Below are 27,085 nucleotides of genomic sequence, written 5' to 3' on the forward strand. Positions count from 1 at the left end.
GATGCCTGAGGTTGATTAGTAAGATACAGGGTTCCTCTTTTGAGTTATGTCAGTGGCTGTATAACTCTAAATATGAAAGAGATGTTTTACAAAAAAAATCAAAGGCAAGTGTTTTACATTACATCTTATAAAACTGTACATAATAAAAGTCTACAACATGAAAACAGCCATTAAAATGTTGTAATAGTTATGAAATGTAGTAAATAGAACAATTCTAATGTTTCATGTATTTATCATTAATTATTGTGTTCATACAGTGGTGTTTGCTGTATATATATATATTCAATGGCACTGTAAACAGGTGTTGGAAAATACACATTTAACCCATTAGAAGTTATTATAGTGCTTTTTAATCTGAAAAGTCAAAACGCATTAATGCATCACTGATTTAAAAAAATAGCCTTGTAATGCGATGCCATTTTGACATTTTCTAGAGTAGCAATCAAGATGAAGCGTAACAATGCCAGATTTCAGATTGGTTTACATTTACACCTACCATGGCACAAAATTTTAAACATTGAATGTCATTAAATAATACACAGTTTATAAACCAGTTGATTTCAGAGATGCACAATGCACAGAAGTCCAGTTACTGTCTAATGGGAGTTCCAATAATTTATATCTCTGGGACCTTCATGAGAAATTGAAGTTGATTTCTCTTTAACATCACATAGGCAAAGTGAGTTTGCACTAAATTCTCTCTTTCTTAATCTGTACAGAGCTGCATTCAGCTGGATAAAACATGGTTATTCACATTTCCCTTGCTGCTGGACATTCATCCAATAAGCTGCTGGACATTCATCCAATAAGCCTTGACCATATGCTTACGCATCTGGTAATGGCATTTTGTGGGGCTAGGAAACTCTCTATCCCGCAGTAAACAAAGTGGTTTGATTTTTTCTATAGTTAAGGCCACTATACTGATAAATTAGACACACCATATGCTCTTATGTTGCTGCCTACAGTCTAAACTGTAAGAGTGAAAGGAAGTTTCAAACATGCTTTTTGATCTTCTTGACCACTCAGGAATATCATCAAGCTGGTGGAGAGCAAGTACTTCACTTTAACATGGTTTACAATGGTAGACATAGCTTTTTTGTTGTTCACTAGAAAAGTAATGTATTGGCTTGAATGTGAAGACTGACCATTCACATAATTTATCAGAAAAAAATAAACGAACAAAGCCAGCCAGTCAGATTGCAGCAAACGAAACTGAGAAAAACAGTAACACATGTACACAATTTCTGTGTTTTCAATTATTCCCTTGGTATTTCCATCACTGCCTCTGTATTGTGGTGGGCTTTGTCAAAGCCTATCTTCAGACATTGTAGGTCATGACACCTGGTATCTGCCAACTCCAGCATATTGTTTAATATTTATTCTAACATATCACATAAACTAGAGAGCCATTTAAATTCCTTTTCTCTTGGGTAAGGCTGTAGGTATAAACGACAGTGAGGAGGAAAGGCTTGTGCAGTGGCTGCAAGGCAATGCAGCTACAGTGGATGATGCCACAGAACTGCTAGTGCTGTTAAAATAACAAGTGAGGAACTCAGGGCTGGATTGCTCCCATTTCCAGTTACACTGTGTTTAGAGGATGACTTGACAGTGCTTGTGGTAGTTGTGGTGTCAATCTTTTTCACAGTTGGTTTTGGTTCGTTTCTGTTTTCTGGATGGGTTTTCTTGTCCTTGAGTATATCTGAAAACATGAAAGTAAATGGAAGATTAATCATACATCTTTTAAAGATTTTAAGTTTAAGGCTTTGAGTTCTGTCTGTTGTGGGAACATGTTATACAGTAGTCTGCGTAACTGAACTGAACATATAGAGAGTGATGCGGCACTTTTATTAATGTTTCACTTGGACCCAGTCTGTCCCCTCAGCACCCTGTTCTGCTCAACAGTCTTCTCTGACTGCCCTGCTCTACCTCTCTACATCTAGATGCAGCCTGAGCAGAATAACAGGTATTCTGCATTGCAGTGGCTGGTCTCTCACAAAAAGTACCTTCAGTTTCACCTGGGATGGGAACTAACTCATGCTTTAAAACGTGATGTTAGGATTGAGTGCTTCTGTAATATGCCCCAGTGAAACACCCAGCAAGTTGCTGAGTTGCTGCAGGAGACCAGAGAGCACACTGACTTAATGTTAACAGTCAACATCCCAGCTTCCTTCTGCTTTGCCCCTACCCTTAACCTAACATTCGCAAAAAAGTGGCTACAAAGAGAAAATGCTTTGGATTTTGTTTTGTTGTTTTTCCCAGCAAATACAAGTATTTTTTGTTTTCAAAGTATGGAACAATATCACCGGGGCTTTTTTCTCCCTACAGATGCATTTTCGGGCAATACTGGGCATCTTTCACATAAAAGATGAAAGTAGTAGTAGTCCTTTATTGCAAAACCATGGATTTTTTTTAAATGAGAAAATGACTGATAAAAGTCGCCAGTTATCTTGCTGTTCCCAAGCTATTTGCAAGTAATACCAAGGTCATATTGTTCTCTCATTGGCATTGTGTGTGTATGTGAAATAAACCCACCATTTCATCTGATGATGATTGTACAGCCACTCTGTAAAAGCATACCCAAATGCCAGGCAAAACCCTCAAATTCCTACCTAGAAGAATTTATAAGTTAACAATAATTGTTCAGGTCCAAGCTTAAAGGATTTGTGATACTATTGAACGCAATGCACATACACCAGAAAGCAAAAGGCGTGGATTTGTAATGCAGATTAAACAACAGTCCAATCTTAAAATAAAAACTTTGAATCACAGAAGCAAGTTCCTGGCAGAAATGGGAAAGATGAAAAGTATTCCAGAAATGTAAATGCTATCTGAGATCATTGTCAGCATGTCAGTAGCTCTGAACAACCATCAATAAACTCACTTGATAATAAAAATGAGTTACTGTATTGGGAAAGCACACATTGTTCTTTTGCCAGTGTAAGCTATAAAAGAAAGACAATGAATTCTTTATTTTATCATAATATCAACATTAATCCCAGAGGAACCTGGAATTCCTAGACCTGACTCCAGGGTGACTGCAGAGAAGGGACTGGCAAGGTGATTAGTGGGACAGAGGTAGTCAGACACTGCGCTTAAAATTCATGATGGCAAACTGTGGACATAGCTCCTCTCCAACTTGCAATGGAGCTAATGGAAAGGAGGGCGAAAAAGCATACTCTAAATGTTTAGAAAATATCAGTATTCTGAGGACACTTAAAGAAAAATGGACAACCTTCAGACTGTCATTAAAGTAAATTAAGAATAAATCATGGAAATAGGTATGTTCTGACACTGCTGAGACTCCTTTCCATCACTGTCATTCTCCTTTCCCACTGCGGTAAAGGCATTATTTCTCTGCTGCCTCTTATATCATCCCAGCCTGCTGACTTCAGCTCTCTGGGGCCAGCTGATTAAATTAAGACCTCACTCAGGTAAATCTATTCCCCTCTTTCAGCTGGCCATGTCCAGCATTGTAACTTGATTGGCATCTATAAATCGGGCAGGCTGAAATGTATTAATTCATTTATTTTCTTAATATTGACTTAACCAAAAATCTAAGGTAAGAGATAATGCTATCAGAGAGGCTGCTGCTGGTTTTTGAAAGCTTTCCTCTCAGTGACTGCTTAATGCCCTACATAACAGGTGTTAAATAATACATTAGAAAACTCTGCCTTTATCCTTTCCACGGGAAGGACTACATTTGGAATCCTCTTTCTGCCTTCACAGCACAGTATCTTCTGGTGGTATTAATGGCCAATTCTAACTTGGGATTTAATTGAGCAAAACTAGCATTTTATTTAAAATGGTCTGTTTTCTCTCTTCTTGAAAATAAATGAGAATACCCTCAGTCCTAATTCAGACCTTTTTCAATCCTGTATTTAGTTTTTAAAACACAAATTTCATCAGTGTAAAGATTTCAGTCTTTCTTACTCACTGGAGGGTTTTGCTTACTCACTCCAGGGTTTTGGCTGAGAGACTCCAAGTTAAATGAGTTTTTCCTCTTAAATCTTTGCCTCAGAGGTACCTATGTTCAGTCTACTACTGACATTCAAAAGGAAGAAAAACAGCAAGCATGCTGAAAGAAAAAGAAGTGTCAATGTGAAGACTAGCACTGAAAAGAAACTCCAGTGTCAACAAAGCAAACCACAGATGTTCAATACCCATGAATCAAGCCCCAGTGTATGACTTCACAAAACCAAACAAACCAACCCCACAACTTTGGTTTGTTATAGTATGTACCTTCTGTATTTTAAAGGCTTTATGGTTCCCAATTAAAAGCTTTTTCCATCACTAGAAACTTTCTTCCCATCATCAGTCATTCTCTCTTTTCCAGAAATCACAGACTTGCAGAATGGCTGGGGCTGGGAGGGACCTTAAAGCTCATCCAGCTCCAACACAGTAATGCATGTGCCACTCAAACAACACTGAACTTCTGAAATACCTACATGGATCAATGCTATTCCTCAGAGAGACTAGGTTAGGATAAACAGGAGTGTCAAAACTGTCACTGTCATCTAATTTGGGAACAGGAAACCCTCAAGTGAGGGCTGAGTGTATGCCTTTCAAACACATCTGGCAAGTGAAACACTGAAGCACACCTCAATCTTAGTCAGGAATGATACAGGGGTAAAAAATGCCATTATTATCTTTCTAGTTTATGACCAGGTTATCTGACACAAGTTCAAGTCTTATTAGCACCCCAGCTGGTCACGCCACCTCCTTAGGCTAAATGACTTGCAGTTTTCTACTGACAGGAACTACCAAAGATGTAACTTTGGTGTACTCGCATGCTATTGTTCTCTAATGAGCAGTATCGGCAAGGTCTGCCTAAAATGTCTGTTGAGGTTTCCTATGGTCCTGCCAAGGGATGAACAAGTTCATCTTACTTGACACAAACACCTTTCCATTTTGGTCCTTTTCTTGACTTTACTTGAGCTCAGTCCTTTCTCAGTGAATGAAAATGATGAGGGTGATACAAAGTCTTTGCCTGCAGAGACTTGCCACTGAGACCTTCTCATCTCACTGAATCAAGCTCAGCACTGTCTCCATTCAGCTGAAGGGTAAATGCAAGGACTCCCTAGACAGGCTGCTGCTGCTGCCAACAGGGGAAGAGAAAGTATTGTTGAAGCAAAGGAAAAGGCAGGAAGGGAAGGGTGGTTGAATGGGCTGATCTCCCACTGAGGGAAGCTGGACTACTTTTGGGGAAGCCTGTGTTTGAGATGGCCCACTGCCTTCCAGAATAAGGGGAGATTGTTTATTTCTGCTTTCCCACATTAATTACATGAAGCTTGGGGGTTGGAACTAGGTGATCTTTAAAGTCTGTTCCAATCTAAACCATTCCAGGGTTCTATGAAGTCAGACCTGTCCATTTCTTCCTAGACGTTCATGCAAACACTGTGCTTGGAAAAGACAGAATGTCAGCATCTACTATAGCAAACAAATGCCTCACCATGGTTGTCATGATCCTCACAATCGAGGTCTAAAGCAAACTGGTCAGTACTTGCATTTACTCTCCACACTGCACCTCAGTTGCTTGATAAATTTTGCTGTGATCACAGGCATGGTTTTAGCTGACAGCTACATAAGAAAATTAAAACGAGGTGCAACTTTGTGGAACAGGCTCTTAAATTACAGTAGATGCTGCAGTGTTATTATTAGCTTTTTATCACCTCTGGTAGCAAAAGCTGAAATTACTTTTACATATTCAAAGGAAGGAGCTCTGAAATTGCAAAACAATGTTGTCACCATAAAATGTACCAACCATTTCCAAATAATCTATTATCCTGACGTTAAAGCCAGCACTAATTATTTCCAGTTACAGCTACAGCAGACAAATGGGAACAGGAATGCTGTGGAAAAGGGAACGTGAGAACTCCCAAACTGTGGTAACTCAAGATGCAATTCTCCAAATTCTGGAGCCAGTTATTGTCCGTTACATAATACTGATCAGTAAAAGGCAGGTGTAATAAATCCCTTTTGGAGCCAGAAGAAGGGAGCAACGGCCCTGCAGTCTCCCATGTATGTACTGTTCTACCCCTTTCTATTTCAGCCTGAGAATATGGTGTTCATCTAAGCCTTTTCCCCATGCACCTTCTTATGGGAACTTGGCCTTAGGGAGAAGAAACCTTTAACCAGACAAAGGAAGGACTACAGAGTTAAGTCTGAGTTGAACAGGTCACTTAACTACTGAGCTGCATTAGGCCAGTCTTCACAAAAAATCCAGGACAAGATTATGAGGGTTAACTGATGTGTTCCACCTTGGTTCTGCAATCTTTCAATGTATTTTCTTAAGGACTGTGTGACTGAAGTTGGCCTTGGGGGATATGCAGAAACTGGGACTAGGATCATCTATGTCCACTTTCTAATTCTGCTCTAAACTCTGTGTGATCTTTGTCAGATCACTTCTCCCTGCAGGCCAGCAAGGGAACTACTCTATTTCCCACACACTTTGCACATCCTGGGTGTAAATTCTTCAGGCTGCGAACCACCATATCTGCTCTCTCCTCAAGAAATAACATTGGCTGGAGCTTACAGGAACTACTGTTATTAAAAGAACAGTCAAATGCAACAAAGAGAAAAATGCAATAAAGTCAGGAGCAACTGTGAGACAGGCTGAGATGTCGGGCACCTGGAAGCCACGCTTTCATGAAATGGCAGCTCCTTCCCACATTCCCAAACAATCTTTTTGTCTATATACATTTGATTGCAAAAGACACATATGGAGAATAGGGCATTATCCCTAAGGAAATCTGTCACTGTATTTGTTTGACTTTTGATACACAACTACAATAGCAAACCCAGCATGAATTTCAGGAGCCACAATAAGACTGGATTAGATCTGAAGGCTGAAAAGTAAATCCACATATGTAACTGCCTCAGCTCCTGCCATGGGAAATGTCAAGATAGCACAATCCATCTTTTCCTTGGGAAGAAATAACCAAACCTACCCAGCCTTCTATGATTCAGCAGCAGAGCCATGAATTGGTCAGTCATTTGCGAGTAAAGGTTTTGTCATTTTGTTTATATTAATATGAGGCTTATTCAAATACAGACAAGCTGGAAGTATAAGCTTAAAACATGCCAAACATCTTTTACATTTCCTGGAAACATCTGTTTTCAGTCTAGTCCTAGGCACATGTTTGTGGTTGCATGTTTCAGCTTGTTTAGTTTGCCAGATACCTCGTACATACTGTGGCACAGCTGACATGATATCCTGAAACACAGCATGGAAGTATCTGTAAAACATGATGTTCCCAGTAAATCTGTTGAACTTTCATTGGAACTTTCTTGTAATGAAAGAAACAACAAAAAAGCTCTGTGACAGCCTTCTGCCATCACTGCATGGTGCAGCTAATTAGTTAAGTTTAGAAATTCTCTACATGCCTCACTGGTGATATCCAGAAGACTGAGCGCGATCCTGATCCTGCGTGCCTCACATGCTCTAAACTCCTATTAAACTTAATGGGAGTTTTGGGGGGATGCGAGGAATGCAGCACTGACCTTTATGGTTAAAGATGAATGTATGCTCTAGACTTCAAAGATTAGGTGCCCCTGCCAGCCTGGAGTGTGCAAGTGATCAGCACGCCAAGTGCCGAAGGCATCTGCTAAATATCACGCCACAGCTCAAAGCTGTAATTAAGAAAAATATAAACTGGCTCAAGGAAGAAAAATACAAGTAATAATTGAAAATGCTTTGGCTGTTGCTTTTGTCCTGATGATCTCATTAGTTTTGGTTACAGAAACAGTTCTCACATTGGCTGACGTGGGACATGCTTTGTTTGCGCTCTCTTTCTACCCACATCTTTCCCAGTTAACATTTATTGCTCAATACAAAGGTCAAATCGAAGGCTTAATTAAATTGTATATGGGGAAACTATAAACTTATTTTGGAAAGGAGTACAAAAACATTTAAAGCCATCCCAACTCCTTTCCCCCCAGACACTCCTTCATTTCTCAAGCAGAAAAAGAGCATGTGTTGTTGGCACCTTTTGTCTTAAGGGAAAATTGCACCTTTTCTTGCTTGAAAATTTACATGTTACAAATATTCATCAACTGCTGATTGTATTTGCAGTTGACATTTGTAACGAGGATTTTAATCTAGCTCTGCAGTTCCAAACAAACTCCATTCTGTAAAAAGACTGGATACGATCTTAAACTAACAGTTATGTAAATTCATCTTACAGCAAGGATTTGAACTTCATCTGCTTAACTTTAAACAGAGATTGTACCACCCAAATAAATACTATTACTCAGCCAACATTCTTAAGTTAGGCTTTCGTCTGCCAGCCCTGAAGCCTACAACTGAAAAGCAGCATCTCAGATGAACAAACTCATAGGTCATGTATAAGCCCCACTAACAGTTTCTCCATGCTGTAAGAAGATCACGTAGCTTGAGAGGAAGGTCAGGTTTGAGTATGCTACAACCTGTGCACTAGCAACACCAACCCCAAGAAAGCTTAGGTTTCCACATAAGAAGTTAGCGGTTGGAGGGGCATAACAATTCTCTAGGTTCTTCAGTTTCCACTTCCCAAAGTCCTGCACAGCTTTAATGTTTCTGCAGCTGCAAACCCCAGGGATCTGTGAGCTCCACAGCCCTTGAGGCACTGCGCTGGAGGTGGAGGATGAACTGCAGGCCTCCTCTTCCAGGCTTGGAGGATCATGCTAAATAGTAAGAGAACACGTAGACCTCTACCTAGTAGTAGTTAAAATGGGCACCAGTGATAGATGGTATCTAGGTTCAGATCCTTCCTGTGGGTCATTTAGAAGGGGCACTTCAATCCAGGTCGCTTGTGCACTATCCGGTCACAAAAACTATGCAGAGACAGTCCCTCTCGGTCTCTGCAACACTGCCAAATACTCTGAATACCTGGCTTTACCCTAAGAGCAAACTGGCCCCAAATACTGAGACTAACTACTCCAATTAATCCATAGGGTGTCAGCAAAAACCAAAGAGATGACCAAAACTGCTCTGTGCCAGTGAGAGAGGTCTCTTCCTAACTTCACAAGGAGAGAGATGCCAGTGAGGAGTTGGAAGATGAACTGCTATCTGCTTAGGAAGCTATGTTCTCACGTTTTAGCATAAGCAAGTGTCCTATCTGTAAGGAGTGGACAGGAGAAAGTAAAGCACAGCAGGATTCCGCTCCCACCAAAGAGCTCTGTGACTCAGGGCAGATCCCTGTTTCTCACAGATGCCTCACACGAGGCAGGATACACTCAACACACACACTTCAGGCAGCCCGACTAAATCCTTGACTCTAATAACCACAAACAAGACACAGAGCAACAATCCTAAACAACTCTAAAAGACATCTGAAAGGTTTTCATTCTGCAAACATGCTGCTCTCATAATTCCTCTCGCTTTTAAAGCCAGTCACATCCTCTCCATTATTCCCACTGCTCCCTAAAAAACTTGGGCACACTTGATTCCTGCTGCAAAATTTTGAAGTTACCAAATCCCAGTGGCTGCAGTGAGGATTTAAAATGTTTCCTGTATTTCTGTCATTTGAACACAGACCTAACCTTTTACTACAAATCTTTTAAAGAGGCTGTAACAGAATATAATAACTGATGTTTAATTATAAAATAACTACTGAAATCACTTCAATGTACCTATCACCTGATTTCTTTTAATCTAGATGACAAAAAGGATTAGCTGTAATGCCAAAGGATAGTTCTGGTCCTTAGATCAATCAGAAAATCTTTGGTTATTGAATCTGTCCAGTATTTAATTTATGTCAGAAATGAAATCAAAAGAAACTGGAAAGATATAATCCTGGATTGATCATTTTTGACTTAATATCAAGAGCAGTAAAGGAAAACATCGCTGCATTTGGCTTGCTTCACCTCTGGTATGGGAACCTTAAATTAGTCTTTTCTCCTGCTCATTTGGCAACGACTCAGTGTGCATATCCTCTCTTTCACATTGCTAGGTTTATCCGGCCAACCAGAACCCAGCTCTGTCATTGCTGACAGTTATTGACGGGAGGGGATGATTAGAGCCATCACTCTACTGAATATCTGTAGCAAGAAAAACATGTTTCATGTGAAAATACCAAATGGCTTAAAAGCATTATCTTACTGGTAGCATGCAGGGAAAATGATGAACTTTATCACATTCAGCAGGATGATGAATACCTTAATCAACACAAATGGAAAGAAGATATACAACCAGGGGTAAACCCCAAACTTTTCTAATAAAATGTCTTACAAAATGAAGCACCATCCATTAGCTTATGCACAAGACTGTGCTCAGTCAGTGTTCAGGCTCTGAAGCAAGTTAAAGGAAGGAAATTCCTGTTTGAAGCTGGCAATGATCTCATTCCACAGTTCTGTTCTGGGAGGGATTGAGCTGCTCCTTCCAGTTTTTATGGGAGACATCTACACCAAAACCACCAGGCCTGAATGTAGCTAGTCTGCTAACAGTGTGGTACATAACAGACTGAGGGCTATAAATCTTCCCCCTTTTTCAGGGTAACAACACTGCTGAACTTTACATTGGCCACGGTTTTCCCACTTAGCCATGTGGAAAAAATACTTCTCACAGCACACACATTGGATAAAAACTCCTTAAGGTATTAACTCCATCATGAGAGTGATAAAACACCATTTTGAGAGTGATGAACACTGTACTGGAACTCAAAGTTCTGCAACTTTCAAGAGGCTTCTGTCTACAGTGATGTGCTTATGCTTGACTGCCCAAGTGACATGAGTGACAAAGCCCATAGAGGTCCCAAAGCTCTTCTCCAATAGAACCTCTCCAACAGTTTGTGCTGGGGGGCTGAGGGCAGGGATGAGAAAGTGTATCAGTTTTTAAAGAGTAAGGGGTTGGAGAGCACGAAAGCAGCAAACTAGTGGAGAGCAATGGGAGACTCCACATCAGGCAAATGAATGAACTCAAATGAATACATAAAGGACCATTTCTACTTGTTTTTATGCACAGAACTGGCACAGACAGAAGCAGAGCACTTCTTAGGTGACTGAGCATATGGCTTGATCTCTTGTGTGTTTCCACCCAGCCAAAGAAGCTTTGACAGGCACTCAGTCTAGGCTTTGTGATTTATCAGTTATTGCCAATTTCCTTCTGTCATAAGAGCTCCAATAAATGGAAAAACCTGCTGGAAGTTCATGAAAGCTGACACCATGTGCTGCGATGGATCTGTGGCAGTGCTACGGTCTATTATGCAAATATACATCAGTGGACTTTGTAACACATGAATTATGTAAATGCCCATTTAGAGAGACTTCAAAATGCAGATAGCTTGCCTGATATTTGAAGACAATTAACATCTCTGACATGAACCTGCACTCAGGGACTGCTGTGCTAGCAGCCTATGGATGTCTAGGCCTAGCAAACCTTATTTTGCATGCAGATTCAATCTTGGTATGATGGACTTCAGCTGTCCGTATCACTGACACCACAGATTTTATGACCCTCTTCAATTTACTATTGTAGCAGTGCTGCAGAAGATCCAATCAGGGATTTAGGTATGCACTTGCTCATTTGGGATTATGAAGGTTTTTTCTTTATAATTAATTCTCCTGCAAGGTAAGGGTTTGAGTCCTGGTTCTTGATCACAGGTTCATAGAATCCTAGAATGGTTTGGCTGGAAGACATTAAAGCTCACCCAGTTCCAGCACCTTCCACTAGAGCAGGTTGCTCCAAGCCCTGTCCAACCTGGCCTTGAACACTGCCAGGGATGGGGCAGCCACAGCTTCTCTGGGCACCCTGTGCCAGCACCTCAGCACCCTCACAGGGAAGAATTTTTTCCTAATGTCTAACCTCAGTCTCCCCTCTGTCAGGTTAAAGCCATTCCCCTTGTCCTGTCCCTACAGGCCCTTGTCCAAAGCCCCTCTAAGCCCTCTCCAGGTTTCCTGTAGCCCCTTCAGGCACTGGAGCTGCTCTAAGGTCTCCCCTTAAGGAGCCTTCTCTTCTCCAGGCTGAACCAGCCCAGCTCTCTCAGTCTGGGTCCAGAGCAGAGCTGCTCCAGCCCTCGCAGCATCTCCATGGCCTCCTCTGCACTTGCTCCAACAGCTCCACATCCCTCTTGTGTTGGGGGCCCCAGAGCTGAACTTATTTTTGTTACTTCCAAAGTTTTCTACAATTCTAAAAAGTTCTGAAAATATTTTTTCTGAAGGTAAATGCTCATGTGAATAAACTTGTGTTTGCACTGAGGCCCTGGGTGAAACCGGAGTCAAAGCCAAAACGTAACCAGCACAGACAAACAGGACTTTGGGCTTGATCATGAGCTCACGCCACATGCTTGACTTGATAGGTACAGATGCATTCCTCAAGGTGCTTAGTACTTGTTAGGAAGCCTGGGCTCCCACTCAAAAATTAAATCAAGCAATTACACCTATTTTATTTAATTAATTAATCTTTTTTTTTCATTTTTGAGTCTACTAAAAATCTTTGATTGTTCTCAGTAGGCTCACTGCTGGCAACTGAGATCTCACAAAAATCTAGACTAAGCAATACATCCTTTGCTGAAAAAGAAAACATAGAGCATCTGCTTGGGTAAAGAATTTGGAGAAACTAGGTTTTCAGCAGTGGTAATCTCAGCATCTCTTGGACTTCATTAAATTTGTGTTTAACTTCAGTTGAGATGGGTGAAATTAACCTTTATTCCTCAACAGCACTCTTCCTATTTGAAGCAATTGAATCAAAGTAGTTTACCAAGGGCAACTTTCTACTTTCTAACTTCAGAGAACATTTATTCAGAGACAGCATGTGAGGATCATATAATTGGAGCCAGCTGATGAAGAAAGGGCTGCAGACTGAGCTGGCTAGGGGGAAAAATACCTAATGTAAGGATAGATTAGAGATCTGAAGCAAAGTTCATAAAGACTGGTGTGTTACAAAGCAGAGGTAATAGCTTCCCAGGCTGGCCGAGACAATGCAAGGTGAATGGAAGAGTCTTTCTAATCACTGCTGGCTGAGTAGTATTCTCTGAGCTGTGAAGCTGTTCCTATAAAAACCACAGAGCTCAAAAGAGTGTTCAGCTTTCAACTGTTCAGTTTTCTTTATTAGCCTGTTTAGGCTCCTTGGGACACAGACAGAAATTTGTGTAGATCTATCACACCTAAGCATCATAGGGTCATGATCTTGACTGAGGCATTCATACACTACTATCAATAATGGGAAGACATACACCTTGACAACTAAAGGGCAGTGAAGAACAACAGTGGACATTTTTGATGTAATCAAAACCCAACATTTACTGGTACCCAGCACAGTTCAGGTTACCAGCCATTTAGTTGGGTTGCAATCAAACCTTAAACTTGAAGCCACACAGATTTGAAGCCATCTAGTTGCAAATTTGGATTAAAAACATTAAAAATAATTACAAGACATAGGACTAATCATTTCACTGAACTTTCTCCAAGTGATTTGTGTTGGGATATTCACTAAACAACATCTCGCTATTCCTGACTTGGTGACTCAAGCGATGCAGGCTAATGACATCTTCAAAGCTTACAGCAAGTCAACACAGGCTCTTGTGACAGGAAACAGAGGTACTCCTGTGATATGTCACCAGGCAGTAAGAACCCGTAAGTTCTCAAATGGCTATTCCATAAAGCAGAAGATATTGTGAGATGAGACCTGGCAACACCCAGAGCATTTATTTCTAGCTATAGCTAGAAGCGTGGGAGAAAAAAAGGCAGGAGAAGAGACAATGAAAAAAACCCCCACAGTTTAAATGAGACCATAGTTTTCTTGTAAAACACCAATCCTTGTTCATGTAAGGATTACTGTAGAGAAAAAAAAAGTCCCTTGTACATGGACTGATGCTCAGCCTCTCCCTCCTGCCAATTTCCACCAGTTTTCACTAAAAATAAAATAGAAGCAAATTGCTTAACTTGTAAATTATAATCCTCACACCAAGGTGAGTTTGAAACTGAACTGGGAGAAGTGCCTGGAGTTTGCTTTGGACTTTATTACTAACCAGTTCTGCAGGGATGTTTTTTTCACAACAGGTTGTGCTGAAAACTGAGCATCTGTCAGAGCATCTGAAAACACAGAAATAACTTTACCAGACTGTCTCCAAGTAATGACTCAGTGTGGCAGAGCACGGGCAGGCCACACACAGCTCCGCAAGGCATCCCCTATTTAGCCAGGCAGGAAGAGGAGAGGTACGGGGTGGTGGGATGGTGACAGCCAAGAGAGTAGAAATTCCATTTGTATTGAAGCTGGACATAAAGGGCCACAAGAAGGGCTTGTCACCAGTGAAAGGGCAAGTAGGAAAAACATCCACCCACTGATAAATGAGACAGGGTGACAGAGGACACAGGAAAGCCTGAGGTTTTAGAAGCCTTCTCTGCCTCAGCTTCACTGACAAGAACACTGCTCAGGTTCCTGTGACAGAGCCTGGGGAGTGAAAGAAAGAGAAGTTGGGGAGTGTGTGTTGGTGCTGGGATGAGGATCAGTATTAGGGCTGCACAGGCAGCTGCCAATGGGAAGCTGTAAAAACTCTCTCATTTAAGGTATTAAAAACCAGACTAGGCACACAGGAATGGTTTTGGTAGAGCTGACTCTGGCTTGGAGCACAAACCCACACTAGAGAAGCTTTGTCTCTGTTTTCAATCTTCCGCTGATCTATTCATTTTGATGACTCTATTCCATGTGAAGTGCAAATGAAAACGAACTACCCGATCAGTTTGTGACTGAATTTGTAACTATCTATAAAAACTGAGGGTGAACATCTTGTAAAAGGAATATACATTGGCAGCTATCACTGATGAAGTGCTATCAATAGGCATTAAAGCTGCAAATGGCAAGGTGTTGGCAAAGTGAGAGGAATTGCTGTGGAAAGTAAAAAGCCAATCTGTACGACGATTGGAGTGTACATAAAGTAGAGCAAATTACCAGACACACAGACATGAGAGTACAGAGGCATGGGAGCTGATTAAGAAGTCCTTGTAAAGAAATCTTGAAGGCTGGCCAGTTCCTCCTAACTCTCTGGCAGCCGTTCCAGCCGCTCAGCTAGTGAAAAGAGCACTGTCTGTGATGTGAGTGTACACGTGCTTGTGTATTACAGGGAGATGATGGATGTGCAATACCATGGCAAATGGCTGCTTGGAACTGCCATCCCCCTTTCAGAACAATCCTGCTTTTCAAAGCCTCAGTCGTCTTGGATAAATGCCAAAGAGGGAGACTTGAAAGGTCCAGCTCCTGAATTCCGCAGTGACGAATAAGCTGGGCGTGTGGCTGAATGTACTGTGTGTCACTGGCACCTCGAGTGTGTGACACGCAGAGGCTCTGCTGATAGGGTTTTACTTTCTGAACACCTTATCCCATACATTCATAACCTGAGAGAGAGGTGATAGCTGTAAGACCTCACAAGACCATTGATGGCTGGTTTTCCTTAAAACCAGGCTTCCTGGGTATTCTCAAGACATTCCTTTCCCCATTTCTTTCTAATTAAATACAGTGGAGCCCCTGCTCTTCAATCTGCTAACTAGTAAAATAAATCACTTTCTGGGCTAAAATATGCTAGTTCAAGTGGTGGAAACCTGCAGCAGCTAAGCACCCACAGGTGTTTGGGGTTTCTTTCCATTGCAGAGAAAATATGGATCATTTGAGGTTTGTCTCCAGTATTATTAATAATGGCTTGTGGTAGGGAAAAAATAATTGTAACTAGGCTGAATTTGATATAACTGAAAGTTGAGCTTGGCTTACAGACCCAGTTACAAACATGACTACTTTAACTGGGGATTTTGGGTGGCACAGCACTGGAAATAATAAAGCATGTATGAGATTTGGATTGCTGAGCTTCCATCACTTCCTTCCTTCTCTGCTCTACAGTAGAAATAATAGAAAATGAGCAATCGCAAACATCAACCACATGGTTTTCCAAGGGGGTGTCTAAGTCTTGTTCTCAGGTAAAATGAGTATCTCTCCCACTAAAATCAAGCCCTTGAAATGCATCTCAAAGAAAACCCAACTGGAGTGCTACAGCAGGACCAGGGAGCATGGCTGATCAGTTTTCCCTATGGCACACCACCAGAGCAAGAGAGTAGCTACACTGTGCCCAGAAACGTTTCCAAGTAGTCTTCAGTGTGTCTTCTAGTAGGGCACTCCACAGCAGCTGATACAGAGCTGTCTGAATCAGGTCAGGATCTAGGACAGCTTTTCTTGGTGTATACTAGGGAAAACCATCCTGCCCTCACTTAATGTGTGGGAGTCCTAGAATCCCAGACTGGTTTGGGTTGGAAGGGACCTTAAAGCTCTTACATTTCCAACCCCTGCCATGGGCAGGGACACCTTCCACTAGACCAGCTTGCTCCAAGCCCTGTCCAAGCCGGCCTTGTTAATCTGCTCTTGTGGAAGAAGGGAAGATTATGAAGGACAGTGTGGGGATGGCATCAGGATGGCAGGAGAAGGAACCCAGTATAACCTATAGTTTGGTCTGAAACAGCATGGCATGCTAAGTTTCATTTTTCTGTTAAAAAATGTCTGGCTCTTGAAATGGAAAGCAAGCGGCATGTGCAGCCATGGGGCCCTCTTCCACTTCTTTGCACCATCCTGTAGTTATGTCTGCCAGCTTGATGGAAAACACTGCTTACTACTGCAAGTACAAGGAGAATCGTGTCTGGCCTTGCAGAGCTCTGAATGACTAGCTTAAGGTCAAGCCGCCAGTGAAGCAAGGCTGAATTCAACCATTAAATGCTTCCCTTTGGTTTGGACAGCAAGATACAGAGGGAATCCAGCATCTTCAGCACTGTATAATGTATTCAGCTTGGTGTACTGCAGCTCTGCAGAGCCAGCTGCATGGTAGAGCACAAAAACCCACCCCAGCACAAGCAGGGAGACAGAAAGCCAGCAGACAGGTTAGTAAGATACACAGGTATAAAAGACTTTTGACTCAGGTGTTAGTGCCCTAATTTAGCCTTTCAGCACACAAAATTAAAACCACACTTTTTCAATGGCTCTGATGATATACTGCTAGTGTGTTACACAACTGCTAAAATATCTGCCTCTAAAACATGAATGAGGCATGAATGCAACAAACCCCAAACCCCAGCCTCACTGGCAGAAACATCATATCCTTTAAAGCCTGGAATTCTTTAGTGGATAAAGTCATACTTCAGTTTAATTCCCAGTGTTTGAGTCAAATTGATACATCAGTCAAGTAATTTATACTCTTCCTTGGAATGAGCCTTCTAAACTCTGCTTTACTACAGATGCCAGCCCTTATACTATATTCTATCATTTGCCAGTGAAAGCTTTTCTTTAGAGTTAAGACATTCAGATGAATCACGTTTTCTTTGCATCTCTTTTAAATGAAAGGTTTCCTTGTCTCTGTATTTCCCACTCCCCACCCCCCAGTTTCTTTTGCTCTCACTGTACAGAGCCAGACTGGTATTTTTTCTCTTACTTAACAATGGATAGTACAACATATCAGTGGAAGCCGTTCTGAAATCAATGAGACCTTTTACGGAGTATGCTGCTACTCATTGTGAGCAGGAGTGTTCCAGCCTGAAGAAAGATCCAAGATGACATAAGTTGAAATGAATACAGTTCCTTACCACTATAATACATGTGTTAAGAGACCTGGGCAGATGGAAAACCATTTCAGTAGCCGCCAAGTATTTTGACTCCCTAAAGCAGGTAACAAGGGACCCTTGGAGTTCTTAAACCACTACTGTCTTGACATTAATTCCACAGAAACCAATGGAAGAAGTAACTTTTTACATTTCTAAAAAGTCTTTCATTCCAGAGTCCCAACAGATGTTACAAACAATAAACATGGCAGCACTCCTAGGGAGTATTACTCCCATTTTTCAGACGAAATAATGGAGTCATATAGAGGCTAAAATGATCTGGATGGTGGTCATGGAAGAAACCTGCAATAACCCTCAAGAGACAGTAATTCATTTGCATCCTTCAGCCCAGAAACTGATGCAGAGAGGTGTCACTTCAGTCTGTTTGGAAATTTACTAAAAGGTAATTTACTATATCTCCAAATTAGAATAAACCTGCATAAGTAATGATGTGCTGCATTTCAAGCTTGTAGCTCACATGATTCTTAGCCCACCGCATTTGATGAGGGATTATGTTTGTTCTGTTTGTACATCTCCAAGCACAATAGTGCCCTAATCTAACACTAAGATCAGTGAAAACCAGGAATATTTGGAGCAGAATCAATCATGTACTGTATTTACCTAGGTCATACCCTAACTGAATGCCTGATCTTGCTAAGAACAGGGTGGGCATCAAAAATAGAAAACACAGAATGATGTTACAGTTCTTAAACAAACAAACAGATGTGATGATACAAGTAACACAACAGCTTCTGCTCCTGTGAAGTGCAGTAAATTACAAGTTGGAAGTATCAAAGGCAGTGTTATATTGGGAAAAGCTGTCAGCAAACAGACGTGGAACAGTGAAAGGATTAAATAGCCTTCCCCAAATTATGCAGCCTCCTAGAAGTTGCATGTCCAATGTGATGCAGGTTACAGCAAAGGTCTGGTTATGATCAGTATTTGTGTGTGTGGTGTTGGGGATTTTTACACTTCTTACAAGGGAAACAAATGGTCCCAGGTTCCTGAAGCACCATGTGCCAGGCTTATTACAGACAGCTTGTAGAAGCTGCAAAGCCGCCCAACCTACCTCTAAAAGAAATGAAGTTACCCAATGACAAAATATGCCTCAGCATCTGGAGCTTACTATGCAACATATGCAGCAAACCTTGTTTGCAAAGGCAGAGAGAGGCAGTAGCTTGCTTTTGGGCCACCTACCACACTACTAGGTTATTATCCTTGAAATATACTGAATGATCATGTAGCAATAGCTACATGCTGGACCAACTATACAATGCAATTAACATTTTAAAGCCATTTGGTGTGTGTCTAGCTTACTGCTGTCTTCATCTTTTCCCCCTTTTCCCATATTTACTGATATGAAATTTATTTGGTTTTTGCTGTGGCCAATGCTGAGCTATCAAATCTCTCCTTTCAAGTCAGCATAAATAGACAGCCAGCTCGGTGGCAGGTTGTAGGCACACTGGTATAAAGTGAAGGTGGGCTAGACTTGGTTGTAAATACTGCTATGAAGAGGAAAGATCATCCATAAGTGTTTATCCCGTGTTAATAATTCTGGACTGAATGCTGTCAGAGACAGAGAATGGAGATTTGGACCTAACAGTCTCTAAAGGGCTTTGTACTCAGCACAGCTGGAACATTCTCATCTGATCTCACATACCTGACCCTCCAAATAAGACACTTTGGTTAGTATTGTGCTGGGTAAAGGAACAACTAATGATGATAGAAGATCTGCTCGTGCTCAGAGCTGAAGGAGGTGCTTTGATTGCAGTAACAATGAGCTAGTGACAGTGCTGATGTTTGTACAACCAGAACATGCAGAAAGGGCTTCTCCCTGTTGCCACGCATGGCACAGACCCAGTCTAGCTGTCAACCTCTGGCTTTGCTTCTCTGGCAGTCTCTTCACATCTCAGCTGTCTTGCCTTTTGCATGCACGAAATCATGGATACTTTCCAAGAGAGATGCTGAGGGCATAAAACACTCATCACCCCTAAGTTTCTGGAAGGAAAAGGAAGATTCTTTCCTCAGGTATCTCTAAGCAATTTGCCTTTTCTTCTGACACTTCTGCTTTTCTGCAGATCCCAAATGCTTCCCCTAGTCAAAGTGCTATTTTTCCTGTTTGCTCCAAACATTTTGGGTGACCTATATGCTAAAGGAAACAGCTCAAGTTCTGGCAGGTAGGATACCCTGACACTAAATCACACTAACACCTACACCTCTGCAGTAACAGCACCCAACCTTTTTCTGGGATGGGTGGTGCTAGTGTAGGGAGCTCTGCTAGTGTGTGGGGTCCTAGCGCAAAGAGACCTTAATAGACTACTTATACGTAAAACCTTTGCACTTGTCTTGCATCCAGAACAAGAGAGAACATATGGCCTGACTCCAATTAAGGCACAAAAATGTTAAGTATCATCTGTTTTAAAAGACAAAAGATGACTAAGATTTAGAGGGAAGCTGGGTGACCCCAGACCTCTCATCAATATTCCCTCTCTGTGGAAGAGAATTGAATGGGCTTCCCCATATACATGCACTACAGGAGGCACTGCCGTTCTGCACAGCCGCAGGTATTTTATGACAGTGACTGGCTATGGAAGTGAAGGAATTCATTTGTACACGTACCACTGCAGCATTAGGAATGTGCAGTAGCATGCAGAGCAGCCATTTCAGTTTTATTTATGTACCTCTTGTAAAAATAATCATTTATGGTCGTTATAAAACTTTTATAACACAAAGCAAATGAGCAAATCAGTATATTATTGCTGTCTCCTTTGGTCTAGTTTATTTGGCAACTGGGTTTGTTAGTGCTGTCAGGAACCACGGGGGTCAAGTCACCCCGCAACCGAAACATGCACTTAGAAGAGGTGGATGCAACATTGAGGTTGAGCACCTAAAATGAGGGGTTGCTCATCCCTCATTGTGCAGGAGGCAGAAAAGGAGGCTAGGTGTAAAGTTGTTCATATATTCATGTGCAGGTACACAAACCTGGGAGGTAGGCTGCTGGTGGGAGGGCAAGCCTGGCTACTTAGCCTCTCTCCCCTCATGCCCACCTCTCAAGTGACAGAGGTGCCCATACAACACTTAGCCCCCTCCCAGGCTGGAGCAGCATCTGTATAACCCAATACCGTGTCTGATAAAGAGCCCTCAAGACTTTCACCTGTCAGACAAAGGGGAAACACAACTCATGGCAAGTACTAGTTGGGCTGCATCACAACACAGATGAGGATTTCGATGGTTGCACACTGTATGGAATGGTTAAGTGCCTTTTTCCACTCCAAAAGCAAAGGAATTACAGAAATTCACATGATAACCAACCATTTTCCCTGGTAATCACCTGCTTATTTCCCCCTAGGTGGCTGGGAAGGGAAAGATTCTTTTGGTGACAAGGGAATAAACCAAAGAGGGGGGTGGAATAAGCAGGGAACAATGCCCATATCAAAAGAGAGGCTTGATGGAAAAATCTTTCCCCACATACTTCTGGCATCTCGGAATATGAATTACTTGTTAATACTGGAGAGGTGCCTGGAATAATCTGGGGAGAAATAAGAGCCTCTGACTTGCTCTAAGGTAAAAGCATTGTTGAGAGGAAACCTGAAGGCACTTTTTGCTTGTACCCAGCAACTTTATGCAGTCTGGTGGGTATCACATTATGTTATGCATGAGCACAAAAGAGAGCACAGTGGAGCCTGGTCCTTTAATACAGCCTCAAAAGTAAAAGAGTTTGAAAGCAGTCTTCCCCCCATTCCCCTTGAAGTAGTCACTATATCTACTCAAAAAAGTCCCTATGGGGAAATAAACCTTCAGAATCCTCCAGTAAAAATCTTCATCACATTTAATCCTTTTCAAAATGTAACCTGGGGTGCCAAGAAAAAAGAAATGGGGACAAGAATGGGGACAAGAGGGAGGAGAAGCGCACAAACCAAAATACCCGACAACAACCCTGAGCATGATGAGCTGTCCCACAGACAAACCTGGGTGGGTTCCAGTTTTCTGTGGGAATATGCCACCAGGCAGAAAAGCCTCAAACCAACCATAATTAGAACCTCTACTGCTATCTGCTTATTTTCCTCTATGGGAGATACAATTCACACAAGAAATGATTCTTTCTTGGTCTGACTTAGAAATGAAGATGTTGGTAAAAGCAGACAGAGCCCCTCTCATTTTGATCACCTCTAAGGATGAGATCCTGCAATTCCCTGTATTCCTTCGGCAACATTCCACACAGTGGCATTTCCTGCTCAGTATCTAGTTCAAAATGAATACAGACAGATATTTGCTGTCATAAATACCATTTGACAGTAGGGATTATTATATTCTGTCCTGAATCTGCCATCTCCCTCTAGAGCGAATGTGGCTGGATGAGTAACATTCATTAGAAATGAACTTACCAGTGTTTTGACTTGACATCAATTGTTTCCTCCCTGGTAGTTCATGTACACCTTTGCATTTGATGGGATACAATAACTCACATTGGCATTTGAAATAATACTGTCACCAAGCCTCAGATGTGAACAGGATGTGATTTGTAATTGCTGAAGCAGGAAGTGGGTATCCTACACAGGATACCCATGGGAGCAGTAAGAGCTGAGGATGAAGCAAACAAGAGGGCTGTAGGGGCAGCCAACAAGCCCCACTGTTCCCTCCCTTGCTTGCTACTACTGCTGTTATGATTTAACTGTAATTTCCCTTGAAGGGGAGCACGCTGGTATTTCTCTTCTCTAGTCTTTGGGCCCAAAGGTGACAGAAAAAGAAATCCTTTAAATTTGGGTAGCAGTGTCCATGTGCGATGCCCTCTTCAGTGCTGTCTGGGAATCACAGAAAAGCCAGACTGAAGGATCTCCTAATGGGTGCTGTGCAAGAGACCTGCTTACAAAAATGACACCTCTGATAGAAGGAAGCTACCACCCAGCCAGGACATACTGCCAAGGCGCAACAACATGTGCTAAAGGACCACAGACCTACTGTCCCTAGAAACACTTCTTGTTCCCCAAACACTTCCCTAGAAAATCAGACTTCAAAGGGAAACACAGCATTTCCCCAGAAGAAATGACATCCCTAACAAGCGTCTCCTCCTGCTAGCTACTAAGAAAATCAGCCTTGCATATAGGCAGAGATGCTTCAAACCAAAAGTCAAGTACCTGAAGGCATGTTCATGAAGCAGAAAAGCTCCTCTAGGGAACAGTGTATTGAGACAAGAAGTTTGGTGGCCTGGATGGCCACCACTGGTGTGACCCAGTAACCAGTTGCTCCACTTCCCTAAATGATTACACAGCATCAGTGAAATAAAGCCAAAATCCTTCCAAGTGATGTGGGTGAACATTCTGAGTAAGACTACAGCAGATGTGCTGTGTCTTGCTGGTGTCTAACAGTGACCCATAGGTTCCTCTGTTTCTGGGGATGAGAACTGGGGTCTCACTGAATCTCCCCTTGAGTTTTTCATGTTAGCATTTGATCAAGGGCTAGTTTTCTCAACTAATATGGGATAAATCCTGTACTTTTTTCTGGTAAAGGTAATTCTGTATATAGGCAGATGTAAGGAGGGATTCTTCAATGCTTGTATCAATCTTGTCAGAGAAAAATCCTATTTTTTAGCAGTTTCATAAACTTCAAGGAAATATGGAAAGATTAGTACCTTACCATTTCATAGAATCACAGAATAGTTAGGGTTGGAAAGGACCTTAAGATCAAGTTCCAACCCCCCTGCCATGGGCAGGGACACCTCACACTAAACCATGCCACCCAAAGCTTCATTCAACCTGGCCTTGAACACTGACAGGGATGGAGCATTCACAACCTCCCTGGGCAACCTATTCCAGTGCCTCACTACCCTTACAGTGAAGAATTTCCTCCTTATATCCGATCTAAACTTCCCCTGTTTAAGTTTTAACCCATTACCCCTTGTCCTATCACTACAGTCCCTAATGAAGAGTCCCTCCCCAGCATCCCTATAGGCCCCCTTCAGATACTGGAAGGCTGCTATGAGGTCTCCACGCAGCCTTCTCTTCTCCAGGCTGAACAGCCCCAAATTTCTCAGCCGATCTTCATATGGGAGGTGCTCCAGTCCCCTGATCATCCTCGTGGCCCTTCTCTGGACTTGTTCCAACAGTTCCATGTCCTTTTTATATTGAGGACACCACAGCTGTACACAATACTCCAGGTGAGGCCTCACGAGAGCAGAATAAAGGGGCAGGATCACATCCTTCGCCCTGCTGGTCACACTCCTTTTGATGCAGCCAGGATACGGTTGGCTTTCTGGGCTGCAAGTGCACACCGCAGCCGGCTCATGTTCATTTTCTCATCGATCAGCACCCCCAAGTCCTTCTCCGCAGGGCTGCTATGAATCTCTTCTCTGCCCAACCTGTAGCTGTGCCTGGGATTGCTCCAACCCTTGCATTTGGCATGGTTAAACTGCATGAGGTTGGCATCAGCCCACCTCACAAGCGTGTCAAGGTCCCTCTGGATGGCATTCCTTCCCTCCAGCGTATCAACCGAACCACACAGCTTGGTGTCATCGGCAAACTTGCTGAGGGCGCACTCAATCCCACTGTCCATGTCAGCGACGAAGATGTTAAACAAGACCGGTCCCAACACCGATCCCTGAGGGACACCACTCGTTACTGGTTTCTTATTTTTACTTTAAATATAGTTAGCCTCATATTACACAATAAAGTGTTGTTGCCGCATACTTACTGTATGTAGTAAACCTGTTAGCTGAAAAGTCTTATCTTTGCAATAATTACTTTCTAACTGAAAGCAAACATTCATTAATACACAAAACAACCCCTCCTGAGTTTGATTTTTTGTTGCAAAAGACATCAATGATAAACTTCAACAAATGAACTACAGCCACAGAAAACTCTTCCAACATTCATTTTTCAGAGATTTGCTAACATATTCCAGAAACCAAATTAATTGTCACATCTGCACTGAAAATAAAGAGAATATTTACCAGTATTGTGGAAAACATCTCTTGCCTGAAGTTGTCCAAGAGTTTGATTTTATCTAAGCCACATTACTCAAGAAAGCAAATTTTAATTAAAATCCTTACTGCACCATACTCTTCAAGTCAATACATACATCCTACTAATGTCCAAGAGACGCACTTCAATGCCTTGCCAAATAGGGATGCTCTGCTGATTTTAGGATATATCTGCAATGAACCAGCTTCTACCAAGTCAACTGAGATGTCCTGACAGCTTGTCAGTGTTTGAGAGCCATTCAGTAATACGAGGTTACCCACCTCCAGCTGTACTGCTGGAGATGTCTCCACACAGCCCCACTGCAAGTGACTCAGAGCTTTGTCCCACATGACATCTTCTCATTGGAAGTCATCCAAAAGAGCAACCACCACACAACCAGTCTCCCACAGGCCACCATAGTGTGACTGCCTAACTCCTGCTAAGGAAAGAAATGGACACATGGTCTCTCCAGGGCTTTCAAATGTGGAGACAGCCTGAAGTGACATAGCCCATGCTCCAGGGAGGAGTACCCTCCTCCCTGAGACACATCACAGGACCGCATTAGCCATCCTGAGGCAGCAGCTATCAAGTTCAAAGCAATGTCCTCATAAGGTGTCTTCCAAAGGCATATTCAGTGCAAGGCTTACTCTGGTAAAACATTTGGAAGAAGAGTTTAGTAATCAATTTTTTCTTGATGTGGAATTCTTCATTGAGTGTGTTTTCCCCATCATTTTGTCTTAACAAAGTTAAGAATACTCTGATAAACAGACTGACTTTGTGTAATTCATCAGGAGTTTCAACAAACATGGTTTCAAACTTATTCCTTCTTCTTAACCCCTGTAGCACATTCAAACCAATAGCTCCTAACCTATGGAAATCCAAGACCAGATTTTGGTTCCCTAAGTTCTAATAAAAGTCTCTCTGTACAACTTTTATATACAAATCCTGACGCAGACACAAAGTAGTGATTTGAATGGTCAGAGGTCCTGTTACTATAGGTGCACAGCTCACAGTTTACATGATGTGCTGGCTGGCTTGTTTATGGAAATAGGTGATACTGCCTAATTTTGGTTGATATGTCTGAGTTGGGCTGAGATGATAAATCAGACAATAATGACATCTTCATACATTTCTCTGCAGAGAAGCAGGTAATGGAACTGCTTATTTCCTGTAACAAAAATGTAGTAAGATTCATTTATGCCAATCTTCAAGAAAACATAGAAAAGAATGACATATCCAACACTGTCCAGTTGTTGTGTGCACATGCAAATACATGGCTACATGTATATAAACATGTACACAGAGAAATTACTGCTTATCTTCAACAACTATATGTTAACAGATCCCTAAAACTAGATGACTTGTACTCAGCAAGTGGATACTCTGAGTTTGCCATTTAAAACCTGTAAAGATTTACTACAGAATCCCTTTGTTCTTTCCCAAAATCCTCATGCAAAGCACATAAAGCCACACATTTACGAAGAAACTGTCTACTTGAGATAAGCTGCTCCCTACATATTCCTGCATTTATCAAACATGACTTAACTGAGAAAACAAAATGAAAATCTATTAGCTGGGATTCAGAGTTGTGGCTGCAGTGTAATGGCTTCATTATGAGCAGGATGATAAACATTCCCAACCACAGGCTCTGTTTCAGAAGCAGCCACCAAAAACAAGCCTGCACTTCAGCAGCAGCTGTATTCTGTTTTATACACTCGGTGACACAGCACATGGCAGTAAGGCAGGGCAGGGACCCCAGCCTGGAATTCCTGGGAGGTGGATTCCTTCCCCTGTCCTTCCACTCCTGGCTTGTATATGGGAGCACTGGTGCTATAGGAGAGTAAATGCAGAGGATTACTACAAGGTCCTCTCACTAAATATAGTGAGGGGCTTTTGACAAGGGCTGTAGGGACAGGACAAGGGGGAATGGTTTTAACCTGACAGAGGGGAGATACAGATTAGACATGAGGCAGAAGTTCTTCCCTGTGAGGGTGCTGAGGCGCTGGCACAGGATGCCCGAAGAAGCTGTGGCTGCCCCATCCCTGGCAGTGTTCAAGGCCAGGTTGGACAGGGCTTGGAGCAACCTGCTCTAGTGGAAGGTGTCCCTGCCTGTGGCAGGGAGCTGGAAGTGGATGACCTTTAAGGTCCCTTCCAACCCAAACCAGTCTGGGTTTCCATGATTATAGCAACACGCCATGCAAATATCTTAAGACTGTAAGGTTTGATGCCATAATATAACAGCAATCCTTGCACTGAGAGTTTTTATCAGCCTCTCTATAAGGGTCTGAAGAGATATTGCCATGATCAGGGGAAGTGAAGCTATTTACTGTGGACTTTTTCTTTTGAGAAATTAGAGCACTATGCTTCATAAGACTATGATACGGCCACTACATAGAGAATCAAAATTCATCCCTTCACCCCAAGCCCTTTGGCACTCCATGTACTCTTAGTCTGACATATATAAACACCAAGTATAGGGCCAGACCCTAATTTGAGTAACATACTCTGATTTCAAAAGAAGTAGCTGAACAGACAGCCCTCACTTGAAGAATACGCTCACAGAGAGGTACAAAAATACATGTAGCTGC

General features: G+C 42.1%; 1 protein-coding gene across 5 annotated transcripts in view; it reads right to left on the reverse strand.

The window, feature by feature from the left end:
* Positions 1-1,347: 1,347 nt before the first annotated feature.
* Positions 1,348-27,085, reverse strand: part of LOC133225946 (glypican-5-like) — a 379,953-nt gene continuing 354,215 nt past the window's right edge. For all 5 annotated transcript variants that reach the window (XM_061378925.1, XM_061378924.1, XM_061378926.1 and 2 more), the window contains one exon: positions 1,348-1,699. In XM_061378925.1, the coding sequence (XP_061234909.1) occupies positions 1,497-1,699 (203 nt within the window). In that variant the 3' untranslated portion in view covers positions 1,348-1,496. The remainder of the gene's footprint in view (positions 1,700-27,085) is intronic.

This window comes from Neopsephotus bourkii, unplaced genomic scaffold (genome assembly GCF_033783945.1).
Source record: "Neopsephotus bourkii isolate Nb327-2 ecotype Australia unplaced genomic scaffold, CSIRO-AGI_Nbou_v1 NB_1768, whole genome shotgun sequence".
Taxonomy (NCBI): Eukaryota; Metazoa; Chordata; class Aves; order Psittaciformes; family Psittacidae; genus Neopsephotus; species Neopsephotus bourkii.